Source organism: Lipotes vexillifer, unplaced genomic scaffold (genome assembly GCF_000442215.2).
Source record: "Lipotes vexillifer unplaced genomic scaffold, Lipotes_vexillifer_v1.1 scaffold109, whole genome shotgun sequence".
NCBI classification, from domain to species: Eukaryota; Metazoa; Chordata; class Mammalia; order Artiodactyla; family Lipotidae; genus Lipotes; species Lipotes vexillifer.
Window position 1 is genome coordinate 997,603 of NW_006790015.1, and position 21,730 is coordinate 1,019,332.

General features: G+C 44.5%; 1 protein-coding gene across 1 annotated transcript in view; it reads right to left on the reverse strand.

The window, feature by feature from the left end:
- The window catches only part of MTOR (mechanistic target of rapamycin kinase), a 118,092-nt gene that overhangs the window by 68,918 nt on the left and 27,444 nt on the right, over positions 1 to 21,730 (reverse strand). The window contains exons 20-28 of the mRNA XM_007463185.1: positions 16,402 to 16,488; positions 12,316 to 12,483; positions 11,481 to 11,593; positions 11,003 to 11,165; positions 9,816 to 9,908; positions 8,991 to 9,137; positions 3,998 to 4,140; positions 1,210 to 1,372; positions 928 to 1,073 (exon numbers count right to left, since the gene is read on the reverse strand). Coding sequence (XP_007463247.1) covers positions 928 to 1,073; positions 1,210 to 1,372; positions 3,998 to 4,140; positions 8,991 to 9,137; positions 9,816 to 9,908; positions 11,003 to 11,165; positions 11,481 to 11,593; positions 12,316 to 12,483; positions 16,402 to 16,488 — 1,223 coding nt within the window. The remainder of the gene's footprint in view (positions 1 to 927; positions 1,074 to 1,209; positions 1,373 to 3,997; positions 4,141 to 8,990; positions 9,138 to 9,815; positions 9,909 to 11,002; positions 11,166 to 11,480; positions 11,594 to 12,315; positions 12,484 to 16,401; positions 16,489 to 21,730) is intronic.

Here is a 21,730-nt window from a genome sequence, read left to right on the forward strand (position 1 = left end):
AGCAGGCGGACTCTCAACCACTGCGCCACCAGGGAAGCCCTCTGGTCACTTTTTAAAGTGTTGAAAGGAACACTTCTTAGCCATCTACTCAAAAGCAGAGCTAGGAGAGAACTTGGTTATCTGATTATCCTTTCCAATGAAGGAAGCACCACACACAGCAGGCTGTTTCAGCCACAGTGGAGGTACTTATTAGCTGGGTGATTTTTCCTAAACTATCTGTAGTGAAATAATCAACCATGTTAGCATTTACATGAAGATAATTAGATCCTGAAGTTAATATTCTCTGATGATCATGAGGGGAAGTGAACAGTTCTCTAGGAGCTGTGGAGCTAACATTTAAGGCTGCTTGTAATTTCATAACAGCAAAAAATTTATTAAACAACCTATTTTTTTCCATACCCAGAAGACTCAAAACCATCTTATGAGAGAACATAAGCAAATGAGGGGAAAAGACCACTGGATTTCAGACTCTGTCTTTTACATTTATAGAACTCCGAGGAGGAAGACTCAGGCACCATCATATTTAGCCAATAAAAACCCACCCTGCCCTTGGGTGGTCTCTGAGGCACAGAATCCAGCTCCTAGTCCCAAGCCAGAGAGCGCGATCTAACCCAGACGCAAAATCTATCCTTCCTAGGCTGCTCTGTCCACAGAACTGCTTCTAGGCTAATTTCATTGGGACAAGTAAGCACAGGTTGGAAAACAACAGAAGCCCAGGTGCTAAGGGTCAACAGAAATGACAATTCTGGCTAGAATACTGGGGAGAGCCATCTGCAACCACATTTCATTTAAACGTGCTGGCCAGGCCTGATGGCAGATTTCATAGAGCAGAGGTCTCCAAGTGCCTCCAGTGAACTGTCACCAGGCAGTGGAAGAAGAGAGGTCATTTTAGATGAAGGCAGCAATTAAAAAGGGTTTATGGCCTACCTGATGAGAGACTCTAGGATGGCAGGGGTGGGACCTTTCTGGAACTCCAGTTCTTTGTAGTGTAGCGCTTTGGCATATGCTCGGCACTTGGCAGCCCTCTCACCCAGCAGAACAATGCCATTGTCATCTCTCAATGGCAGGGGGCCCTGGAGAAGAGCAGAACCCCACAGCATAGGAAAATGGCAGACGGGGCACAAGCAAGAATGGGCTGTGCGGTGCTTCTCCCCTCTCACCAGCTGGTTCCCTGTCAGGCTCCATCTGGACAATTGGGCAAAGTCTCACCTTGTCACTGTGTTCCATGAATTCAGCCAAGTTTAAGAGGGTTTGTGTGACTTCAGCGATGTCCTGGGAGGTGAGGGCCAACTCGATGCTTCTGATGAGCTCATCCTGCTGGTCTTCATTCAGCTCAGACCAGCAGGACACAAACGCAGCGTTAAAGAGATCCCTGAAGGCAGATAGGAGTGAAGACAGATGTTGGAAATGCCTCTCCTGCCTCTGCCTGGTGCCACAAAGTCACACCTACCAATCTACTCCCAGCATCACTGATTATGGTTATACAGGCCAGGGCTGTCCAAAAGAACTTGCTGGAAATGGTCTATATCTTCCCTGTCCAATATGGTAGCCATCGGTCAATGAACACTTGAACTTTGATAAATGTGACTAAGGAACTGAATTTTAAGTTTTAGTTAATTTTAATTAAGTTAAAATAAGCACACGTGGCTAGTGACTGTTGTATTTTACAGTGCAGGTACAGGGCACTGGGGGTGGGGGCGGGGTGTGTGGGGAGAAAGAAGAGTGGAGAAAAGTAACTTGTCTCCACAGTGGTTGCATCACTTCTCTTCATTGGAGGGGATGAACAGAAAGGGACTTCTAACATAGCAGTTGACATAACAGATTCAGAAAACAATAATCTTCAAATGATTCTTGGGATGTTTCTTCTCAGGCAATGTCCAAAGTCCTAAGATCAGAAGTGGCAAAGGCAGCATCTGCTATTGCTTTTCAAAATATAAGCAGAACCTTTAGTAGGATGGTCGTAAACAAAATGACAACAGAACTTAAGAAACTAGCAGTATTAGAAAATAGAATCCAAATCCATAAGTCTTAAAAGATTCTCTTAGCCAAACCTCTAAAAGCCAGGGCCTTGGGAAGACCTGGAAGCAGAGGTATCATTTCTAGGATCACTATAACTATTTTAAATCACTACAGCACCACTTGGGTGAATATATTTGCTACCCCTGACATCTGAATTTTAATCCTACCCTCTCTTTTTGTTGACTGTGTGGAGAGGGGAGTTGGAAACCACAGAATATGCCTAGATAATGTATGGGGTAAAGCATCTGATGCTTATACATCTACTTTTCATTACATACTTTAAAAGGTTAAGTCAGATCGATGTATGTATAATTTTGGGATCTGATGGAAGAAAACAAAATTTGAAATTCAAAGGATAACATGAAGATCAAAAGAAACGCTGTGTAAATTAAGAAGTAAAGCTTCTGATCTAGGTCCAAGGCCACGCTGGCTCCCAAATGAACATACTTGGCACTAAGGGGGTAGACACATATGTGTATCTTTATCACAAGCCTCTTTTGGATGACAGTGTGCCCAAAAGGGACTTGGAGCAGATGAGAGGTACGCTACAGTAGCCGAGCGTGTGAAATCTGCACACTATGGAAACAGAGAAGTCCTAGGAATGATTTTTAAGCGTTATAAAATATTTGAAAGAAATCAGATGAACTAAATCATGGCATCCAAGCAACAGCCTCAGGGACCATCGCTATTCTTGCTAAATACACTCCAAATAGCAAACCAACTGTGCTGATGAAAGTGAAATGGAATACCTCATTTGTTGCTTCTTGCTAATGAAAAGGATTGTTAATTAAATCACCATTTAATGCCTCATTATAAATAAGAACTGTCCATTGTAGAAAAATTTAGAAAATAAGGAAAAGAATAAAAAAGAAAAGAATTGCTCCTCAAATCCTCCTACTTAGAGATAATCATTATTATATTACTTTCTAATCTTTTTCCTATGTACATATATTTTTAATAGTTGAAATCACATTTATACCATTTTGTATTCCATTTTATTCACTTACATCATACTATGAATCTTTTACAGGCATTAAAACTTTTTATAAACCAAATTTTCAATGACTTTTTAAGATCACTGTTAAAGGTTTATAGTATTTTTTATGGTAAGTTCTATTTTCTGAAGATGGCTGCAGCACTAGCTCCTGTTCCACGCGCCCTTCTAGGAGCCTTCCACTCCCCTATAAAAAGGTGGCATCCACGTCTTCTCCCCTTGAGCCCGAGTAGGCCTTTGTGACTGCCTTCAACGACGCAGTGGGACAGAAGTAACACTATGTGACCTCCAAGACTAGGTCATACAAGCACCAAGCACTTCTGCCTCGTTCCCTTGGGGACACTCACTCTTGAACCCAGCCAGTTTCCTGTGAGGAAGCCTGAGCAATCCATAGGGCAATCCACGTGGAGAGGAACAAGGGCCCCTGGCCAGGGCTGAACTTCCAGCCAACAGTCAGCCCCAACTTACGAGACATATGGATGAGCCATCTTGGAAGTAGATCTTCTAGCCCCTGGACAAATACCCCTGACACTGTGTGGGGCAGAGACAAGCTGTTCCCACAAGTCCTGCCCAAATTGCAGATTTGTAAGTAAAATAAGTAATTTTTTTAGACTGCTGTTGTTTTAGACCACTAAGTCTTGGGGTATTTGTAATGCAGCAATAAATAACTGGAGCATCACTATTACTGGAAAACAGGTTATATTAAGCTATTACATAATTGTTTTCTAAATGACTTTGTAATTAAAGTTTTGGACCTAAATCTACTAAGGAAAGGTATACTAGCAAGGTTAAAATGGATGCTTTTCCTATAATAAGAGCTTCTTTAATTTGCTTTTTTATCTTTTCCCCCAGAGGTTAACAAAATTAAAAAACCCTTTTACTATTACTGCTAATAAAAACTAATTCTTATACAACATTTTCTACGTGCTGACCCTCTTGATCCCAATCTGAAGCTGGGAGGAAGGGAGCCCTGACACACCATACCTGGCCATCGGGTTGTAGGCCTGTGCCAGGGCCCAGCAGGAGCGCAGGGAGGGCGAGGAGGAGTCCTTCAGCAGCTCCAGGCTCAGCCGCCTCAGCCATTCCAACCAGTCATCTTTGGAGACCCTTCTGGCAGCTCCCCAGGCCTATCATGCCACAGGCGACAAAGGAAAACCATCAACTGTAAGGGCCAATTGTAAAGAGCCCTTGACTATCTAATGATTACTCCACTTCTTTGATTTATAAAATTATACCTCTCATGATAAAATTCCCCGAGCACAAATACAAAAGAGTAATATTTAAAGCCATAAAACAAAAGCAGCAAACTCTCATAATATAAAGAAAGTCTGTTTTACACCTCATTTGCACTGGACTCTTATCTGCAAAGCAGAGAGCTCTACAGCCCCAAAGTGGATGGGGACCATCACCCTCAGAATGCATCCAACAAAGCCGAATGGCCTCCAGCAGTGTGTGAGGGGCCCGGGACACCCTGCAGTGGGACACTGGCTCATCTTACAGCAGAGTCACACAGGGAGAGGGGAAATGCTCAGGTTGACACCATCCTCAATAGTGTGACCATCAGGTGAGCACTGAGCCCAGAGTACACTGCAGTATGGTGGAATGAGACAAAAGGAGTTGAACAGATTGAAGTTTTTCTTTTTTCTTTCTTTTTGCGGTACGCGGGCCTCTCACTGTTGTGGCCTCTCCCGTTGCGGAGCACAGGCTCCGGACGCGCAGGCTCAGTGGCCATGGCTCACAGGCCCAGCCGCTCCGCGGCACATGGGATCCTCCCAGATCGGGGCGCAAACCCGTGTCCCCTGCATGAGCAGGCGGACTCTCAACCACTGCGCCACCAGGGAAGCCCTGAATTTTTACTTTGTAGTTTATCCCCTCCAACTTTCCTCAAAACTCTGAGCTCTCCAGGCACCAAGAGGTACTAGCAGGGGCAGCTTAGGGAGGTGGATGGAAAGATTCAGGCCCTTGAGCTGGGCAGTAAAGGGGAGTGGTCAGCAGCCACACTCTGTGGAGCTCAGTGGCTGGAGTTCAAATCCCAGGTATGTAACGTATTGGGTGTCTGATCTTGGGCAAGTTACTTAACTTCCCTGTGCCTCAGTTTTTTCATCTGTAAAGTGTGGATAATAGTCCCCACATCAGAGGGTGTTCTTTTTTAAATTAATTAATTTATGGCTGAGTTGGGTCTTTGTTGCTGCATGCAGGCTTTCTCTAGTTGCGGTGAGCGGGGGCTACTCTTCGCTGTGGTGCCCGGGCTTCCCATTGTGGCAGCTTCTCTTGTTGCGGAGCACGGGCTCTAGGCGTGTGGGCTTCAGCAGTTGTGGCTCGCGGGCTCTAGAGCGCAGGCTCAGTAGTGGTGGCACATGGGCTTAGTTGCTCCGCGGCATGTGGGATCTTCCTGGACCAGGGCTCGAACCTGCGTCCTCTGCATTGGCAGGCGGATTCTTAACCACTGCACCACCAGGGAAGCGCCCAGAGGGTGTTCTAAGGATTAATTAAGTTAGAGACCTAACTTAGAGACCAGTGGTTAAGACTCCATGCTTCCACTGCATGGGGTGTGGGTTCAATCCCTGGTCAGGGAACTAAGATTCCTGCATGCCACATAGCATGGCCAAGATTTTTAAAAAAAAAAGATTAACTAAGTTAATATGTGTAACACATATTAACACAAGTTAGTGCTTTACGCTGAGTGCCTGCTACTCTGAAGTTAGAAACACCTGGTTGGAACCCTGGCCCTGCCACTCACCTGCTGTAGGGACTCTGGGCAAATTACTTGTACACTGCTGTCTGAGTCTTAATCTTCCTCATTTAGGGATAATGCAGCTAAAGGGCCTAGCTGGAACAGATGAGCAAAACATGGTGGCTCGTATCATCAAAATGACATCTCGTTGAATTGGCTTAGCCCTAACTACTAAATCCCTAACTTTTAAAATATATTCTTAAAAGATTTTTCTGGCAGAACAGACACGTCAATCCTCCCTAAATAGGGAGATCAGATACGTTAAAGCAGGAGTTCTCGAGTGAAGAAGTCCAGGGAGTGAGAGACACCCATGTGCTATACCACCTGGCCATCAGTGACTCAATCCATCAGCTCCTGGGATAAATGGGGATTTGCTATAGCTTTTGATGAGTTACCAAGGAGTAACACTACATAGACTAATATCTTTTGTCAAAAACTGAAGTAGAGATACCACGAGAGACAAATTAAAAATTTATGTGAAGGATTCTCACTCACCATACAATGAGAACCCCTGAACTAGAAGAAGATACCAAAGACTTTTAGACCTTGTTCTGTTGAACGAAATGGGAACATCAAGTCCTTTTCGACCCACAGATTTCTGGTTTCCTTCCTATACAGCGAGTCTCTGGATACCAGCACTGTATTACAAGGCATTTAGAAGTCAGACACATACAAGGAAGCATTACTAATATCTTTTGCCCTCTAATGATATGAGGTTGAGCTTGGGTAAGGCGAAGGCACTGCAACACAGTGGCTAAGAGACTGGTCTCTGGAGTCATACCTGGGTCAGATCCTGGCTCCACCACCTACTGGTTGACATTGAGCAAATTACTTAACCTTTCAGTGCCTCAATGTCCACATCCATAAAAGAGGGATACTAATGACAGCATCAAACTTATAGGGTTACTGTGAAGATTAAATGAGTCAATACATGTAAAGTGCTCACAACAGTGCCTGACACATGGGAAGCGCTCAACAAATGGTGGTGGTGGTTACTGCTATCATTAACATCGGTACCATTTGATAAATGGTAGCAAAAGGCTCTTCAAAAACTTTCAGCTTAAGGAACAACTGCACAATCTATCAAACAGGATAAGTCCCTCACCTGGGCCTTTCCCCACTGCTCTGTAATTTAAAACATAATCAACTCTCAATCCTCTGGGTTCTACAGTAACTGTTGAAACTCTAGCCAGTTTCCTCTCCTCATCCACCCACTGCTGACTGCCTCATCTGGTTACACCGGTGCACGCTGATGGAACGCCAGCTTACTCATTTAGAAGGTAAGCCCGAATAGATTATCATGAGACAGGAAAGCCGTGGAGCATCTTGGAAGGCATCCTAGAGGTACACATAAATGGTTTGTATGTTTTCTGTACTATGTAAATCCTCTATTAGCATAGCCAACAGAAAGGTGACTGAGGTGGCAAATTGTTGTTCTGAAAGCTGGTTAAAGCTGACAGATATACCAAACCCCTAATTACCATCATATGATGTAGAAGCACAGTTCACTTTTCAATGAAATGGGTCTGAGAGTCGCCTGTGGAGAGTTTTGCTTAGGGTTTTTTTTTTTTTTCTTTGCGGTACGCGGGCCTCTCACTGCTGTGGCCTCTCCCGTCGCGGAGCACAGGCTCCGGACGCGCCAGGCTCAGCGGCCATGGCTCACGGGCCCAGCCGCTCCGCGGCATGTGGGATCTTCCCGGACCGGGGCACGAACCCGTGTCCCCTGCATTGGCAGGCAGACTCTCAACCACTGCGCTACCAGGGAAGCCCGCTTAGGGTTTTTTAACTTGATCTGTTCTCTCAGGTGAGACAGACGGAGATTCTTTTTTCTGTTTGACAAAGGTTATGCTTATTTTTCCAAGTCCTGGGTAGAAAGCAAAACTTTCTGGAAGCAAACTAGACCACTGGGGAATTTCCTAAAATAGAGAGAACAAAGCCCTAAAGCTGAGTGGACAGCTGCCTGGTTGGAAGGACATTCTGAACCTAGGCAGGCTGAAAACATCTGAGTGGAAACGCGCATCTGGCCTCCTTGTCTGGCCCCTCCTCAAATGTGAGGTGTCAGCATGCTGGCCTCAACAACTGCTTGGGAATGCCAGGTGTTGATGACCTTTCTCCTCCTGAAGTCTTGGACTAGCAGTTACAAAACACACAGAGGTACAGCAGCATCGCTCATGACCCAGGGGTATTTCACCACTTTCATCTTAAATCATCAAACGTTTCTCAGTAGTGGTCACTTTGCAGCTGTCTGTGTGGGTAAAGACTGATGTCAGGAGTACAGGCCAGTGTTTCAAAGCTGTGCGTGAGCACACGCACACAGGTCTGTGTGCAAATCGTTATGGGCTTGGCCAAAAGAAGACACCAAGTCAACTAGGACCCAGCCCTGCCCAGTTCTTTACCTCTACCTGCTGCTACACATGAAATGCAGCTGTGTTGCATCAGCTGCTAATAAAGAAAACTACCACATTGAAATTCAAACTGGGAGCTGCTTACAGTCACTAGAAGTACTAAAGACTAATGCAAAATGTGGAAAATAAGCAACCTGGTATATTTATTTACAAGTCAGTGAAGTGTATGATTACTCTGTTTAGAGCCATCCATTAGAGATGATTTGAAACTGCCTGTTTTTAAGTGCATAGCTGGTGGCATACATGATGAGAAGCTGGTTATATCCCAGGCTTTGGTCAGCATAGAGAATCCAGTACTGATCTGCAGAGATCTAAAACCTTGCTACTCAAAGTGTGGTCCGTGGACCACTGGCATCGGCATTACCTGGGAGCTTGTCAGAAATGGAGACTATCAAGGCCTGAGCTTGGACCTGAATCAGAACGAGCATTTTAACAACAAGCTCCCCAGCATGTGGTAAGCCCAATGAGTCTGAGAAGTTTGAGAAGCACTGCTTTAAAGAGCCTGCGTCAGGCTCAGGGCTAACTAGGAGGCTCACTGGTTGTGTTCTGGTCATGTAAAAAATGAGAATGCTATTTGCAACAATGCATTCCACTGTCAAAGCTCCAAGGGAACACAAAAGGACACCTTGTTCTTTATTTTCCTTCTATTAAAAAATTGTATAATTCAGATACTTGGAGAAAAATAAAATGACCTAAGTTCGTGGTATCTAGATTTTCAGAAAGATGCTTGGTTTTTGGTTGTTTTAAACAGAAGACAGCAAGCGCTGAAAGTTTTGAACAAGAGAGAAGAGCAGGGGCTCTCCTTTCCAAGCCCCCCACCAGGAAACGATGGACCTGCCTTTTGGAGGTTGATGGTGCTGACGTGCAGTTTCTTCATGGGTCCCGTTTCCACTGGTCCGCTAGCCAAGGCATCCCCTTGGCCACTCCGCAGCATTCGATGCTGGTAAATCAAAGGGTCCTCTTCTTCATCAGCAAGGGTGTATCCCTGCAACCAGAGATTTAGAGAACCACTCTGCAACTCCACAAGCCGCTCCCAGTTTAGAAAACTTGGGAGGGTCACACCTTCTGGAAGAGCCAGGATTTAGGTTAAGATTCCACATATGGACAGAATGAATCATAGGTGGGCTGTATTCCGCACTGAGACCAGTCTGTGTTGGTCACTCCTGGCCACTGACAAGCACCGACTTAGTAGTATGAGCATGCAACTGGCAAATGTGAGACAACCGTGAGTCATAAACATGACGAAGAGCTGGGCCAGCAAGGAGCTGCTGCCTGTTTTTGTAGGACCTGAGAGCCAAGGATGGTTTTTGCATTTTTTAATGATTGAAAAAAAATTGAAAGAAGATTGATATTCTGCAACATGTGAAAATTATTAGAGAATCATATTCTGGTGTCCATAAATAAAGTTTTACTGGAACGCAATCAGGCTCATTCGTTTACATATGCATATGGCTGCTTACAGGCTGCAGTGGCAGAGCTGAGTAGTTTCATCAGGGACCACATAGCCTACAAAGCTGAAAAAATTTACTATCTTGACAGAAAAAGTTTGCCAATCTCTAGTTCAGAGCTAAAAAGCTAGATATACCCCCACTGCTAAGATTGCAAGAATACCAGTTGAGAAGGACAATGCGGGACTTGCAAACAGAAACAAAGCGCAGCTCACCTTGACAATCCTGCAGATGAGGACATCATAGCGCTGATGGTTGATTCGGTGTCGCACCAGAACTTTATTTACCATTGGAATGAAAATTTGGTACTATAACAAGAGAGGAAGCAGATCAGAAACCATTACTTTGGAGAGTGGGAAAGAGAAAAAAGCATATCACCCCAACCACACCACAGCTGCTACTTCTGGGTTTGGGACTATAGCTCTGTGGTACTTTTTACCCCTTGTGCTGCCTCATCCCCCTCACCTTCCATCTGCGTCACTGCAACAGCCTCTGATTTTAATGGTCTCTCTGCTTCCCCTCTTGGCCCAGTCTATTCTTACACACAGCACTGAGAATAATCATTTAACAATGCTAGGGCAGATCACAGTACTCCTGGGCTCAAAATCTCCAAAGAATTCTAGTCTTGCTCAGAGTGAAAGCCAGCTATAATGTCCTACAACAGCGATGTGCAAATTTCAGTGGGCATCAGAACCACCTGGAAGGCATATGAAACCAGAGATTGCTGGGCTCCACAGTCAGAATTGCTGGCTTGGTAGGTCTGGGGTGAGGCGTGAAAATCTGCAGTTCTAAGGAGCACCCAGCTAAGTAGATGCTAATGCTGCTTGTCCGGGGGTCACATTCTGAGGACCACTGGCCACAATACCTAGCTTCCATACCTACTGCCAGCACAGCCTCTACAAGGTTCTCTCTATGCCCTTTTCCAAGTACTTTCCCCCGGCTCCCCTGAAGTCACTGCTCTCCTTCTGCCCCCACCCTTCAAGCACACTGCCATCTCGAACCTTTGCCTTTGCTAATCCTTCTGCCTGCAGCCAGCTCCCTGGCGTTGGGCCTTTCCTTTATTTAGGTCTCTGCTGAAATGTTACCTTATCAGAGAGGTCTGCCTCTAAAGAAACAGCATCTCTCCCTACTCCCTCCCATCCCGCTTATGAGATAAATTATGTCTCGTAACTTTGCTTCATTGGAATGTAAGCTCTGTGAGAACAAGGACATCATTCTGTTTACGGCGTTATCCCCAGAACAGCACTCAGCCCACATAGGTGGCTCAATAAATACTTGCTGAATAAAGAAGGAAAAAAAGGCACAATTCCTAGCTCTTTGTCAGTGATTGAGGCCTACAGATTAACAAGCGGAGGAGCCTGCAAAGGCAGAAGAGCGCGCGTGTCGAGGACTCCTGCCTCACCTTCTTCCCCAGCTGAAACACGAGCGAGGACAACGTGTCCATGGCTGTGGGACGGAGTTCTGGGCTCTGGTCCAGCGTTCGCACAATCGGGTGAATGATCCGAGAGGCATAGTCAGTGAAATCCAGGGACTCCGTCAGGCGGTCCACTGTCTCTAACGCTGCCCTACAACAATCGCTGACATACAGTAATTGCTAACACACAGCCCAAGAATAAGAGAAGTGGCTGAGGGCTACCTTAACAATCAGCACCCAACGGGAAGGAATGGCTTCTGACATTATTTTGGGTACAGAGATCTAACACACATTGCTGTGGGATGGGGACAGTGAAGATTTCCATAAACCTGGTACATATCTGGACTAAACTAATGAGAGTTGAAATAACAAAAAAATAGAGTGATGGCCTGGGGACTTAAGAAAAGGGCATTTTCAACAAAACATTAAAAGCTTGATAACTGTTAGTCCTAAAGGGTATGCTCACTTTCGAGATGGCAATGGAACTTCAGGGGCATCAAACAACTTCACGATAGGGGGCAATAACAAATGCAGATAGTCATCCAGGTTGGCGCCAAACAGCTGGATTGCAGCAAGCAACTGCAAAAAGGAGTAAAGGCACGGTGATGAACAAATACAGTCAGGTATCAAGTATCTAAGTACCTGAAGGGCGGCAGTGGTATGGATAATTCAGAATTCTTTGGGGACTCTGAAAAGCCTTTATTAAATGGCTCTGAATTACATTCTCTTGGTAGCACTTTTCCCCATCATTTTATTTCACTTATATGTTACTTTGCTTTCTCTGAACTTATTTCAACTGGTAAGGAATCAGTTGCTGGATAACAGAGAAAACTGGTATGCTAAATAAAATATTTACCAAGAATAATCCATTAAAAGAAACAAAACATAAGGATAATCAAGAGAGGATGAGAGGGCTTCCCTGGTGGTGCAGTGGTTGAGAGTCCGCCTGCTGATGCAGGGGACATGGGTTCGTGCCCCGGTCCGGGAAGATCCCACATGCCGCGGAGCGGCTGGGCCCGTGAGGCTTGGCTGCTGAGCCTGCGTGTCCGGAGCCTGTGCTCCACAGTGGGAGAGGCCACAACAGTGACAGGCCCGCGTAATGCAAAAAAAAAAAAAGAGAGAGAGGATGAGAAACATTCTGTAAACTGTACACTGCACGCATCAGGTACTACAGCATTCTTTAGAGTCAGTCTTACGGACCGAACATCCCCCTGTCACTCAGAACAGGGTCTCTTAGATGATCACCCAGGGACTCTGATGGACTCTGGAAATCTCTCCAGAGGATGTCCCGGGTTACTCACCTTGATGGAGACGATGCGGCCTGGGCTATTGTCATGCATGAAGACTCGTAGCATGTGTGGGATCAGCTGGGGCAGGTAGAGCTTAAATTCACCCCCAAGAGCTACCACAATCTGCTCAATGAGAAGAATGATCGTGCTCTGGATGGAGGTGTTCATGACCCAGAATTCCTATAAAGAGGGAAGAGACAGAGGAGCAAAGTTGGGGGCCCTTCTGCTGAAATATGAACCAAGGAACTGAGACAGCCAAAACGAAGCACAAATGCAGCGAGCATGGTCTGTGTCATGGGACTCCTTCCTTATCCTCCTCTCCCAAGGCCTCCCTGTATCCTACGTCAGTCACAGTGAGCAACTAAACTGCATTTCCCCAAAAGCACCAAGCTACATGGCTCCTCCGTGCTTTGGTCATGCTGCTCTCGGCTTAGAATCCCACCTCTTGCTCAGCTAAGCCCATCTGTCTTTCCAGACCTGGCTCAAGCCTCACTTCGCCTAAGAAAGCGTTCCTATCTCCTTCCATTATCCACTGTGGGTCCCTCTGCTCTGCTCTCTTCTAGCACCTGTAATACTTAATTTTCTTTGCCGCCTTCCCTCTACTCGACTGTAGGCTGGTTAAGGGCAAGAAACCCTCTGATCCATCTCTGTCTCCCTGAATCTAGCAGAGCGCCCGACATATTCCAGCCACCCAAACCCATCTGGCAGAATGAACGAACGACCAGGCCTGCATCACTCTAGGAGCTCTCCAGCCGTCTAGGGGTGGTCCCACTTTGGGTAGCACCTGGGCTCTGCCAGAGGGTGACTTCAGTGTTAACAAGATTTCCTGCCCTTTTGGATTTAGACTTTGCTCGACAGCATCTGACATCTGTCCCAAACCATTTTCAGGCCTGGAGAGTGCCACAAGAGGAGCATTTTTCTACATTCATCTAATTATATCCCACATAAATTACTAAAATAAAAACTTGGCCAACTGGCTCCAGATCCTGTCTCGGTACTGCAACGCAAATTGGTCCAAGTCTCTCACTCCAGGAAAAGCTGTCATTTCAAATCAATTCAGAAAGACAGTGGCCTAACTGCCTTCTTTAAAACCTCCAGAGTAGGAGACTTAATGATGGCAACATATGCTTATTAATACTCTTGGGCCCCCATTTAATTCAGAGTAGAAGTCAGTGAAAAAAAAAAAAAGATAACTCCTCAGATGGAAGGCTTTAAAAAGAAGCCTAAGGTATTTTTATTTAGAAAAAGTTGTTCTTAACTCATAGTAGTTTACAAAGTAAAAACATTTCAAAAAAAATCTATACTAAAAGATGCTGGTAAAACTTTCTTTCTCTCTGCTTGGAGAGAGGTATTCTCTTTGAAAAAGCTATTTTCTCTAGATAAAAAGCTTCGACAAAGAAACACCACAAATTTTATGGCCTCCGTGGTTTGTGTGATGTTCATTCACTGGGACCACACTCTGCCTTCTTTAGAGGAAGCCCGCCTACATTTCCACTGCAGGGTCATCCGGGCTCCTCACAAAGGGTTTTCTCTATGTCAAAGAAACCAGGCAGCCTCCCCAGGGATGCCGGCTGGATCACTGTTCACAAAGCCCCGAGCCCTCCTGGGAGGAGCTCACTGAAATGCCCAGGAGCAAGAGCCAAAGAAGAGCTCTGCTGGCACCTTCTCTGTCTTGGAGGAAATGAAAGCTGTATTTTGCAGGTGTAAGGCTCCCAGCCTCACACCCCTATATGTTTTGTCGTAAGTCATTCTGGGGAGTAAGTCACAGATTACTTCAGCTTCAGCCCCCACCTGCACTGCTTCCCCCCTCCCCGCCCCACCCGCAACTCCCTTAGCAGCACCCGCAGGCTCTTCAGCTTCCTGCCTAACTTTTCCTTACAGAGGCCCCTGTGGCAGGAGGCAGCGAACAGAGCAGCTTCTACTTATTTATGCACATAGGAGTTTCTCAGTCCTGAGATTCATTTTCGGGGAAGGTCCGTTTCTGAAGGCAGCCACTTTCATTTTAGTCCTGCTGCTTCTCCCAAGCTAACTACAAAGGTCTGGTGTAGAAGAACAAGAATCACTGGAATAAATGTCTTCCAGTCCTTTGAGGACACAGCCGTCTCTGCAAAGCAATCTCCCTAAGCAGAGACACTGAAATGATAGAGAACAGTAGGAAGCAACCTCCCACTCCCAATACAGAAAAACGATACTGCCATCAATGGGGAGTCCTTTGCACCTAGACCTAAATAGACATTTCTCCAAAGAAGATATACAGATTGCCAACAAACACATGAAAGGATGCTCAACATCATTAATCATTAGAGAAATGCAAATCAAAACTACAATGAGATATCATCTCACACCGGTCAGAATGACCATCATCAAAAAATCTAGAAACAATAAATGCTGGAGAGGGTGTGGAGAAAAGGGAACACTCTTGCACTGCTGGTGGGAATGTAAATTGACTCAGCCACTATGAAGAACGGTATGGGGGTTCCTTAGAAAACTACAAAGAGAACTACCATATGACCCAGCAATCCCACTACTGGGCATATACCCAGAGAAAACCATAATTCAAAGAGAGTCATGTACCAAAATGTTCATTGCAGCTCTATTTACAATAGCCAGGAGATGGAAACAACCTAAGTGTCCATCAACAGATGAATGGATAAAGAAGATGTGGCACATATATACAATGGAATATTACTCAGCCATAAAAAGAAACGTAATTGAGTTATTTGTAGTGAGGTGGATGGACCTAGAGTCTGTTATACAGAGTGAAGTAAGTCAGAAAGAGAAAAACAAATACCATATGCTAACACATATATATAGAATCTAAGAAAAAAAAAAAGGTCATGAAGAACCTAGGGGTAAGACGGGAATGGAGACACAGACCTACTAGAGAATGGACTTGAGGATGTGGGGAGGGGGAAGGGTAGGCTGTGACAAAGTGAGAGAGTGGCATGGACATATATACACTACCAAATGTAAAACAGACAGCTAGTGGAAAGCAGCTGCATAGCACAGGGAGATCAGCTCGGTGCTTTGTGACCACCTAGAGGGGTGGGATAGGGAGGGTGGGAGGAAGGGAGACGCAAGAGGGAAGAGATATGGGAACATGTGTATATGTATAACTGATTCACTTTGTTATAAAGCAGAAACTAACACACCATTGTAAAGCAATTATACTCCAATAAATATGTTTAAAAAAAAAAATTGGGATGAGAGCCTCTTCTCAAACACTGTTGCAGAGACTTCCCTGGTGGTGCAGTGGTTAAGAATCTGCCTGCCAATGCAGGGGACACGGGTTCGAGCCCTGGTCCGGGAAGATCCCACATGCCATGGAGCAACTAAGCCAGTGTGCCACAACTACTGAGCCTGCGCTCTACAGCCTGCATGCCACAACTACTGAGCCCGCGTGCCACAACTACTGAAGCTGTCGCACCTACAGCCTGTGCTCCGCAACAAGAGAAGCCACCGCAATGAGAAGTCCGCACATCACAATGAAGAGTAGCCCCAGCTTGCTGCAACTAGAGAGAGCTTGCGCAGCAGCAACAAAGACCCAATGCAGCCATAAATAAATAAATAAATTTATGTATTTAAAAAAACCACAACACTATTACAGTCAGAAGGCGGTATTTATGCTTTTGAAGGTAGCAGGGAAAAGCATCACCTTCTTCCTCAGAGCCTGACAGCAGTCCATCGCAATTAATGGCCCCAGGAAAACCCAATCCCCAATCCTCTCTTAAGGCCATGGTTTTACAGGCAGCAAGGAAGAGGGTTTTTGTGAGAATAGTAAAGCACTATTGTGATGTTAAAGTGAAATTGCTTTGCTGTGTGTGAGGCAAAGAACTCCAGTTTATTTCTGGCAGAACAATTCCTTCAGGATTTCTCCTCAGACTTCACACCTTGAACTCTTGTACCTGGGAGCCTGTAGTGAGAGCCTCTCCACCCCTTTTCATAATCCAGTGGGATACCTTGTTCCACTTTTTATCCTCAGGTTATAACGTCTCTATGATGACCCATGAAAAAAATGTCCACATCATCCAAACCTGCTGCTGAATGCTCCTGGACCCAAACCCTGAGGAACAGGCCAAAGCATTAATTTCTACTCACTCTCATGAGTGTGACTATTTCATCCATGTAAGGCCTGATGTGGCTCTTCACAAAGGACACCAACATTCCCAGCTGCTGGAACAGAAACTGAAACAGAGAAGAGGTCAGCAATTTGGCACCACGAAGGATGTAGAACTCCCAGGCTTACCCCAAGTGCACACTAATGAATAAAGACAACTACGGAATCGGTTTCTGCACCACCCCTTCTTCTGAGAATAAGCTTCAAAGAATGAGATTTAAAACCATCGGTGGTAACCATTGGTGGTAACGGTGGTGAGCGCTGAAAAATATGTCAGTGGCTTTACTCACCAGGTGAGGCAGTTTCTGCTCAGCAGGGGCTTCGGGGCCAGACTAGCTGTTCTGAACTGTTTCTGTTACCTACTAGCTTTGTGACCTTCATTTAATCTCTCTGCACTCAGCCTCTTCTGTGGGAAAATGGGAGATAACAGTTCTTGTCTCATAGGCTTGTGGTAAGAGTTAACTGGGCTAATACCTGGAAAGCACTAGAACAGGGACACAAATACTGTTAAATGCCCAATGAACATCATCTATCATTGAAGGATTTCTGGAGTCACTGAAAACTTAAAAATGGACATGAAATTTTTAATTAACTGTAGATGTATCTTTTGTTTTTTCAGTCTTAATTCACTACCACTTACTTTCTAAAATAAATACAGCTAACTATTATGGGTATTGTGGTTCACTTATAGTAATTAACTCAATTAATTAGGTCTTAATTAATTAGTTAATTGTGTCTCTAAGAAACTGTGGGGACCTCCCTGGTGGCGCAGTGGTTAAGCATCCGCCTGCCAATGCAGGGGACACAGGTTCGAGCCCTGGTCCAGGAAGATCCCACACGCTGCGGAGCAACTAAGCCCGTGCACCACAACTACTGAGCCTGCGCTCTAGAGCCCATGAGACACAACTACTGAGCCCGTGTGCCACAACTACTAAAGCCCGTGCGCCTAGAGCCCATGCTCCACAACAAGAGAAGCCACCACAACGAGAAGCACGCACACCGCAACGAAGAGTAGCCCCCGCTCGCCGCAACTAGAGAGAGCCCGTGTACAGAAACGAAGACCCAGTGCAGCCAAAAATAAATAATAAATAAAATAAATTCATTTTAAAAAAAAAGAAAGAAAGAAACTGTGAACCAAAACAGCAAGCAAATTGAGGGAGGGCTGGGATCAGGAGATTCTATTTAGGTTGGTATCTTGCAACTGTTAAGAGATGCCATTCACGAAATAATGTTGGGAATAAAGACGGCTTAGGTAAGAGAAATCCCAACTACTTTCCAGGTTAAAGATGTCTTCAGGGTGTAGTTTTTATTTTGTTCTGATCCTCAGATAGTGCTACATGTCAATATCAAGTCGCAAATCATATTGTAACCTCCCTTTCCCCCTCACCCCCCTCCCAATTTTTATAGCTCTCTATGCCTCTGCTGCCCTCCATTAACAAGAATAATTTCGTACATATGTATTTTCACCCTTATTCACATTTTAAAACCTGGGTAGGTTGGGGAAAAATAAAAAGTATGTTTCAAATAGTGAGTCATGGACTTATAGAACTCATTACCTGAAGAGGTGAGACTGACAGGACACACAGGACTGGGCTCAAAGAGAGCTGGACTAATTTCTAAGGTCAGGGACACCAGTGGATTCTAAGGGGGTTAGAAGCTGGTCTCACATGGCACACAGGTTCAACTTGGTAGAGCCATCCCTACCTATATCCTGGGCACCTCCTCATAGAATCACTGCTGACGGTTTTTGTGAAACGGTCCCTATGAAAGTATATTACAGAGATCAAGGGACAGGAGACTCTAAAATACAATGGTTTTTTAGTTAAACTTTTGTTATGCGGATCCTGAAAGAAGGCAGAAAACCTAAACTGGAGGAACACCAGGGCAAGCGAGGATGGCTGGTCAGGGGAAACCTTGAGACCAAAGGACAAAAGCCTCCTGATCCTTGCTGTCACTTCATATGAGGTGTCCATGGGGCAGCCTCTCCGGTGGCTGATTCATAAGGCTCAGCAGATATACCCAGGCAGGTGCCTCATCCCCAGGGAGGGGGCCCGAGTAGCCACCTCATTTCTTCTCCCTTAGATTCTTTCACAAGCTTTTTTCTCTTTTCCCTCCTGAATGTTAGTATTTTAAAAGAACACGTAGCTTTGTTCCTGAAAATATGGTGGGTTGGATCCCCTCCTAAATCCCCTTGCTATGAAAAGCCTAAAAGTAATGCATAAAAGATAAACGTTGTTATTAGATTGTCAGAACTGAAACCTTTCACATAAAGCCAGACCTTCAAAAAGCTACATATCAAGAAAAATGGTGAAACCTCCTACCCTCAAATCTGTCCACTGGCAAAGAAGACAAAGTAATCTGTGAGTCTTGATGTGAGGTCTAGGTAGGAAAAAAAAGCTTTCCTAAGAGTTTGTAATTTCAGGCCACTCTCATATGAGTTTAGGGGGTTATTTTAACTACCTGTGTGGCCTGAGAAACTCTCAGCCAAGAAACTAACTAAAAGTTCTCCTAGACCACCTGGTAGAAGCAAATGCAGGCCCTCTCTGGAGAGATGTAACTTCAGAGCAGATATTCCAGTAATAACTGCTCCAGGGGAAGTCCAGCTGAAAATATGATGCATGATCCAAAATTGTAAAACACATAAGGACAGACTTACAGACTTGCTGCAAGTATGACTCAGCAGAAACAATAAACAACAGAATTAGACTCATCAAAAACCTTATGTATATTGGAATTACTGGATAGAAAAAATAAAGTAAACCTCTTTAAAATGCTTAAAGGAATAAGAGGGCTTCCCTGGTGGCGCAGTGGTTGAGAGTCTGCCTGCCGATGCAGGGGACACGGGTTCGTGCCCGGGTCTGGGAAGATCCCACATGCCGCGGAGCAGCTAGGCCCGTGAGCCATGGCCACTGAGCCTGCACGTCCGGAGCCTGTGCTCCACAACGGGAGAGGCCACAACAGCGAGAGGCCCGCATACCGCCAAAAAAAAAAAAAAATGTAGTAGGAACTAAAAACTCAATGACAGGTCAAAAAGACATAGCTGAAAAATCAGTGAATAGAAAACGGATGTGAAGACATATCCAGAATACATCTCTGAGAGACAAAGATGAACAACACGGATAAGAAACTAAGAGACATTAAGGACAGAGTGAGAAGCTCTAAATGTTGAATCTAATTCTGGAAGGAAAAAATAGAAGGGTGGAATCCTCATATTCAGAGAGCCCACAAATCCCCATCAGGATAAGAAAGAGAAATGCATATCTAGATTTACAATAGTGAAACTTCAGGACAACAAAAAAAATGAGAAGATCTGAAACAGCCATAGAGAAAAGGGAGATTACATGAAAAGGAATCATAATTTCTCAACAGCGACAAAAGAAGTCAGAAAACAGTGGGATAATATCTACAGCTGAAGGAGAACCCAGAATTGTATTCTCAGCTAAATAAAGATTTTATAAGAGGGTGAAATAAAGATTTTTTTCAGATAAACAAAAACAGAGCATTTACTTTGATGGATGCCTTAGAGAAGAATTTGCCTTAGAGAGAAGGAAAATGGTCCTAGGAGGAAGCTCTGAGATGGGAGACAGTAATGAAGTGGCAAAAGGGATAAATATAAACACTGTCTGCGTAAAATAACAGTAACGTTTAATTTGGAGTTAAAAAAAAGTGATACTAGATAATAACATAAGAGGGAAGGGAGATATAATACTTTGATCAGTCATTCTAAGTTTTGTATATTGTTCAGGGAAAGGATGGAGACAATGACTAATTTTAGACTTTGTTAAATAAGGTATGCAAGTCAAATTTTATGGGTGAAAAAGATAAAATTGGATGCATTCCTCATACTGTACACTGGGACATATTCCAAAGAGCTCAAAGATCTAAATGTAAAAGGTGAAGCCATTTAAGTACAAGAAGAAATAGAGGTGAAAATGATGTATACACAAAGCTTTTCATTGCAGGATTATTTTAAATATCAAAGACTGGAAAAACACAGTCATCAACAGGGACTGGTCAAATAGCTGTGGCATGTTCACACAATGAAGTACCAATTGCCTCTAAAGGAATGAAGACATTCTCACTATACTGCTATGGCATGAACTCCAGGATATGCTGCTGTGAAAGTGGAAAAAAGTAAGATCCAGAAAGTTTATACTATGTTATTCTTCTGAGGAAGGAAGGTGGGGGGCATACATTTCCTTATATTTTCAAAAATAAACACTGAAAAGATAAACTTAAAAACGGAAAAAAGTGGTTAGCTTAGGGGGAAGTGTGGTAGGCGGGATTTCGGTAACTGAAAACTCCATGTCCTAATCCCTAGAACCTGTGAATAAATTACTTTACATGACAAAGGGGACTTCTGAAGATATGATGAGGGAGCAGGACGCTGAGATGGGGAGATTATCTGGGTGGGCCCAATCTAATCACAGGAGTCCTTAAAGGCAGAGAACCTTTCCTGGTTATGTTCAGAGAGAAAGATTTGAGGGAAAAAGGAGAGTCAGAGATACAATGTTGCTGACTTTGAAGATGGAGGAAGGAGGCCAAAGAAGGCAGGCAGCCTCTAGAAGCTAGAAAAAGCAAGGAAAGGGGTTCCCCCTAGAGCCTCCAGAAAGGAACACAGTCTTTTTTTTTTTTTTTTTTTTTTTTTTTTTTTTTTTTTTCTTGCGTTATGCGGGCCTCTCACTGTTGTGGCCTCTCCCATTTGCGGAGCACAGGCTCCGGACGCGCAGGCTCAGCGGCCATGGCTCACGGGCCCAGCCGCTCCGCGGCATGTGGGATCCTCCCGAAACGGGGCACGAACCCGCGTCTCCTACATCGGCAGGCGGATTCTCAAGCACTGCGCCACCAGGGAAGCCCCAGGAACACAGTCTTAATGGCACCCTGTCTGTAGTTCAGTATGATCTATGCCAGACTTATGACCTAAAGAGCTGTAAGATAATCGATTTGTGTTGTTTCAAGTTACTAAATTGGTGGTGATTTGTTATAGCAGCAATAGTAAATGACAGAGGAAGGAAGAAACAAGGTATAAGAATAGGGATGGAAGCTAGTCTTTGCTGAATATATCTTATAGTTTTGACTCTTGAATTATGCTAACGTCTTACATAACTAGAATGAAAGTTAAATTACAAAAACTCACAAGAAATTTCTAAAAATTGAAAATAAATAGGAACAAATGAGTTTAACTATAAACCAAGTTGGTTGCACAATCACTCAAAGAATTATTTCAAGTGACTTTGAACACAGTATTTTGGTGTATATCCCCAACAAGACACATCCTAAAAACAATAACAAATTGCAAAAGACCTTGAA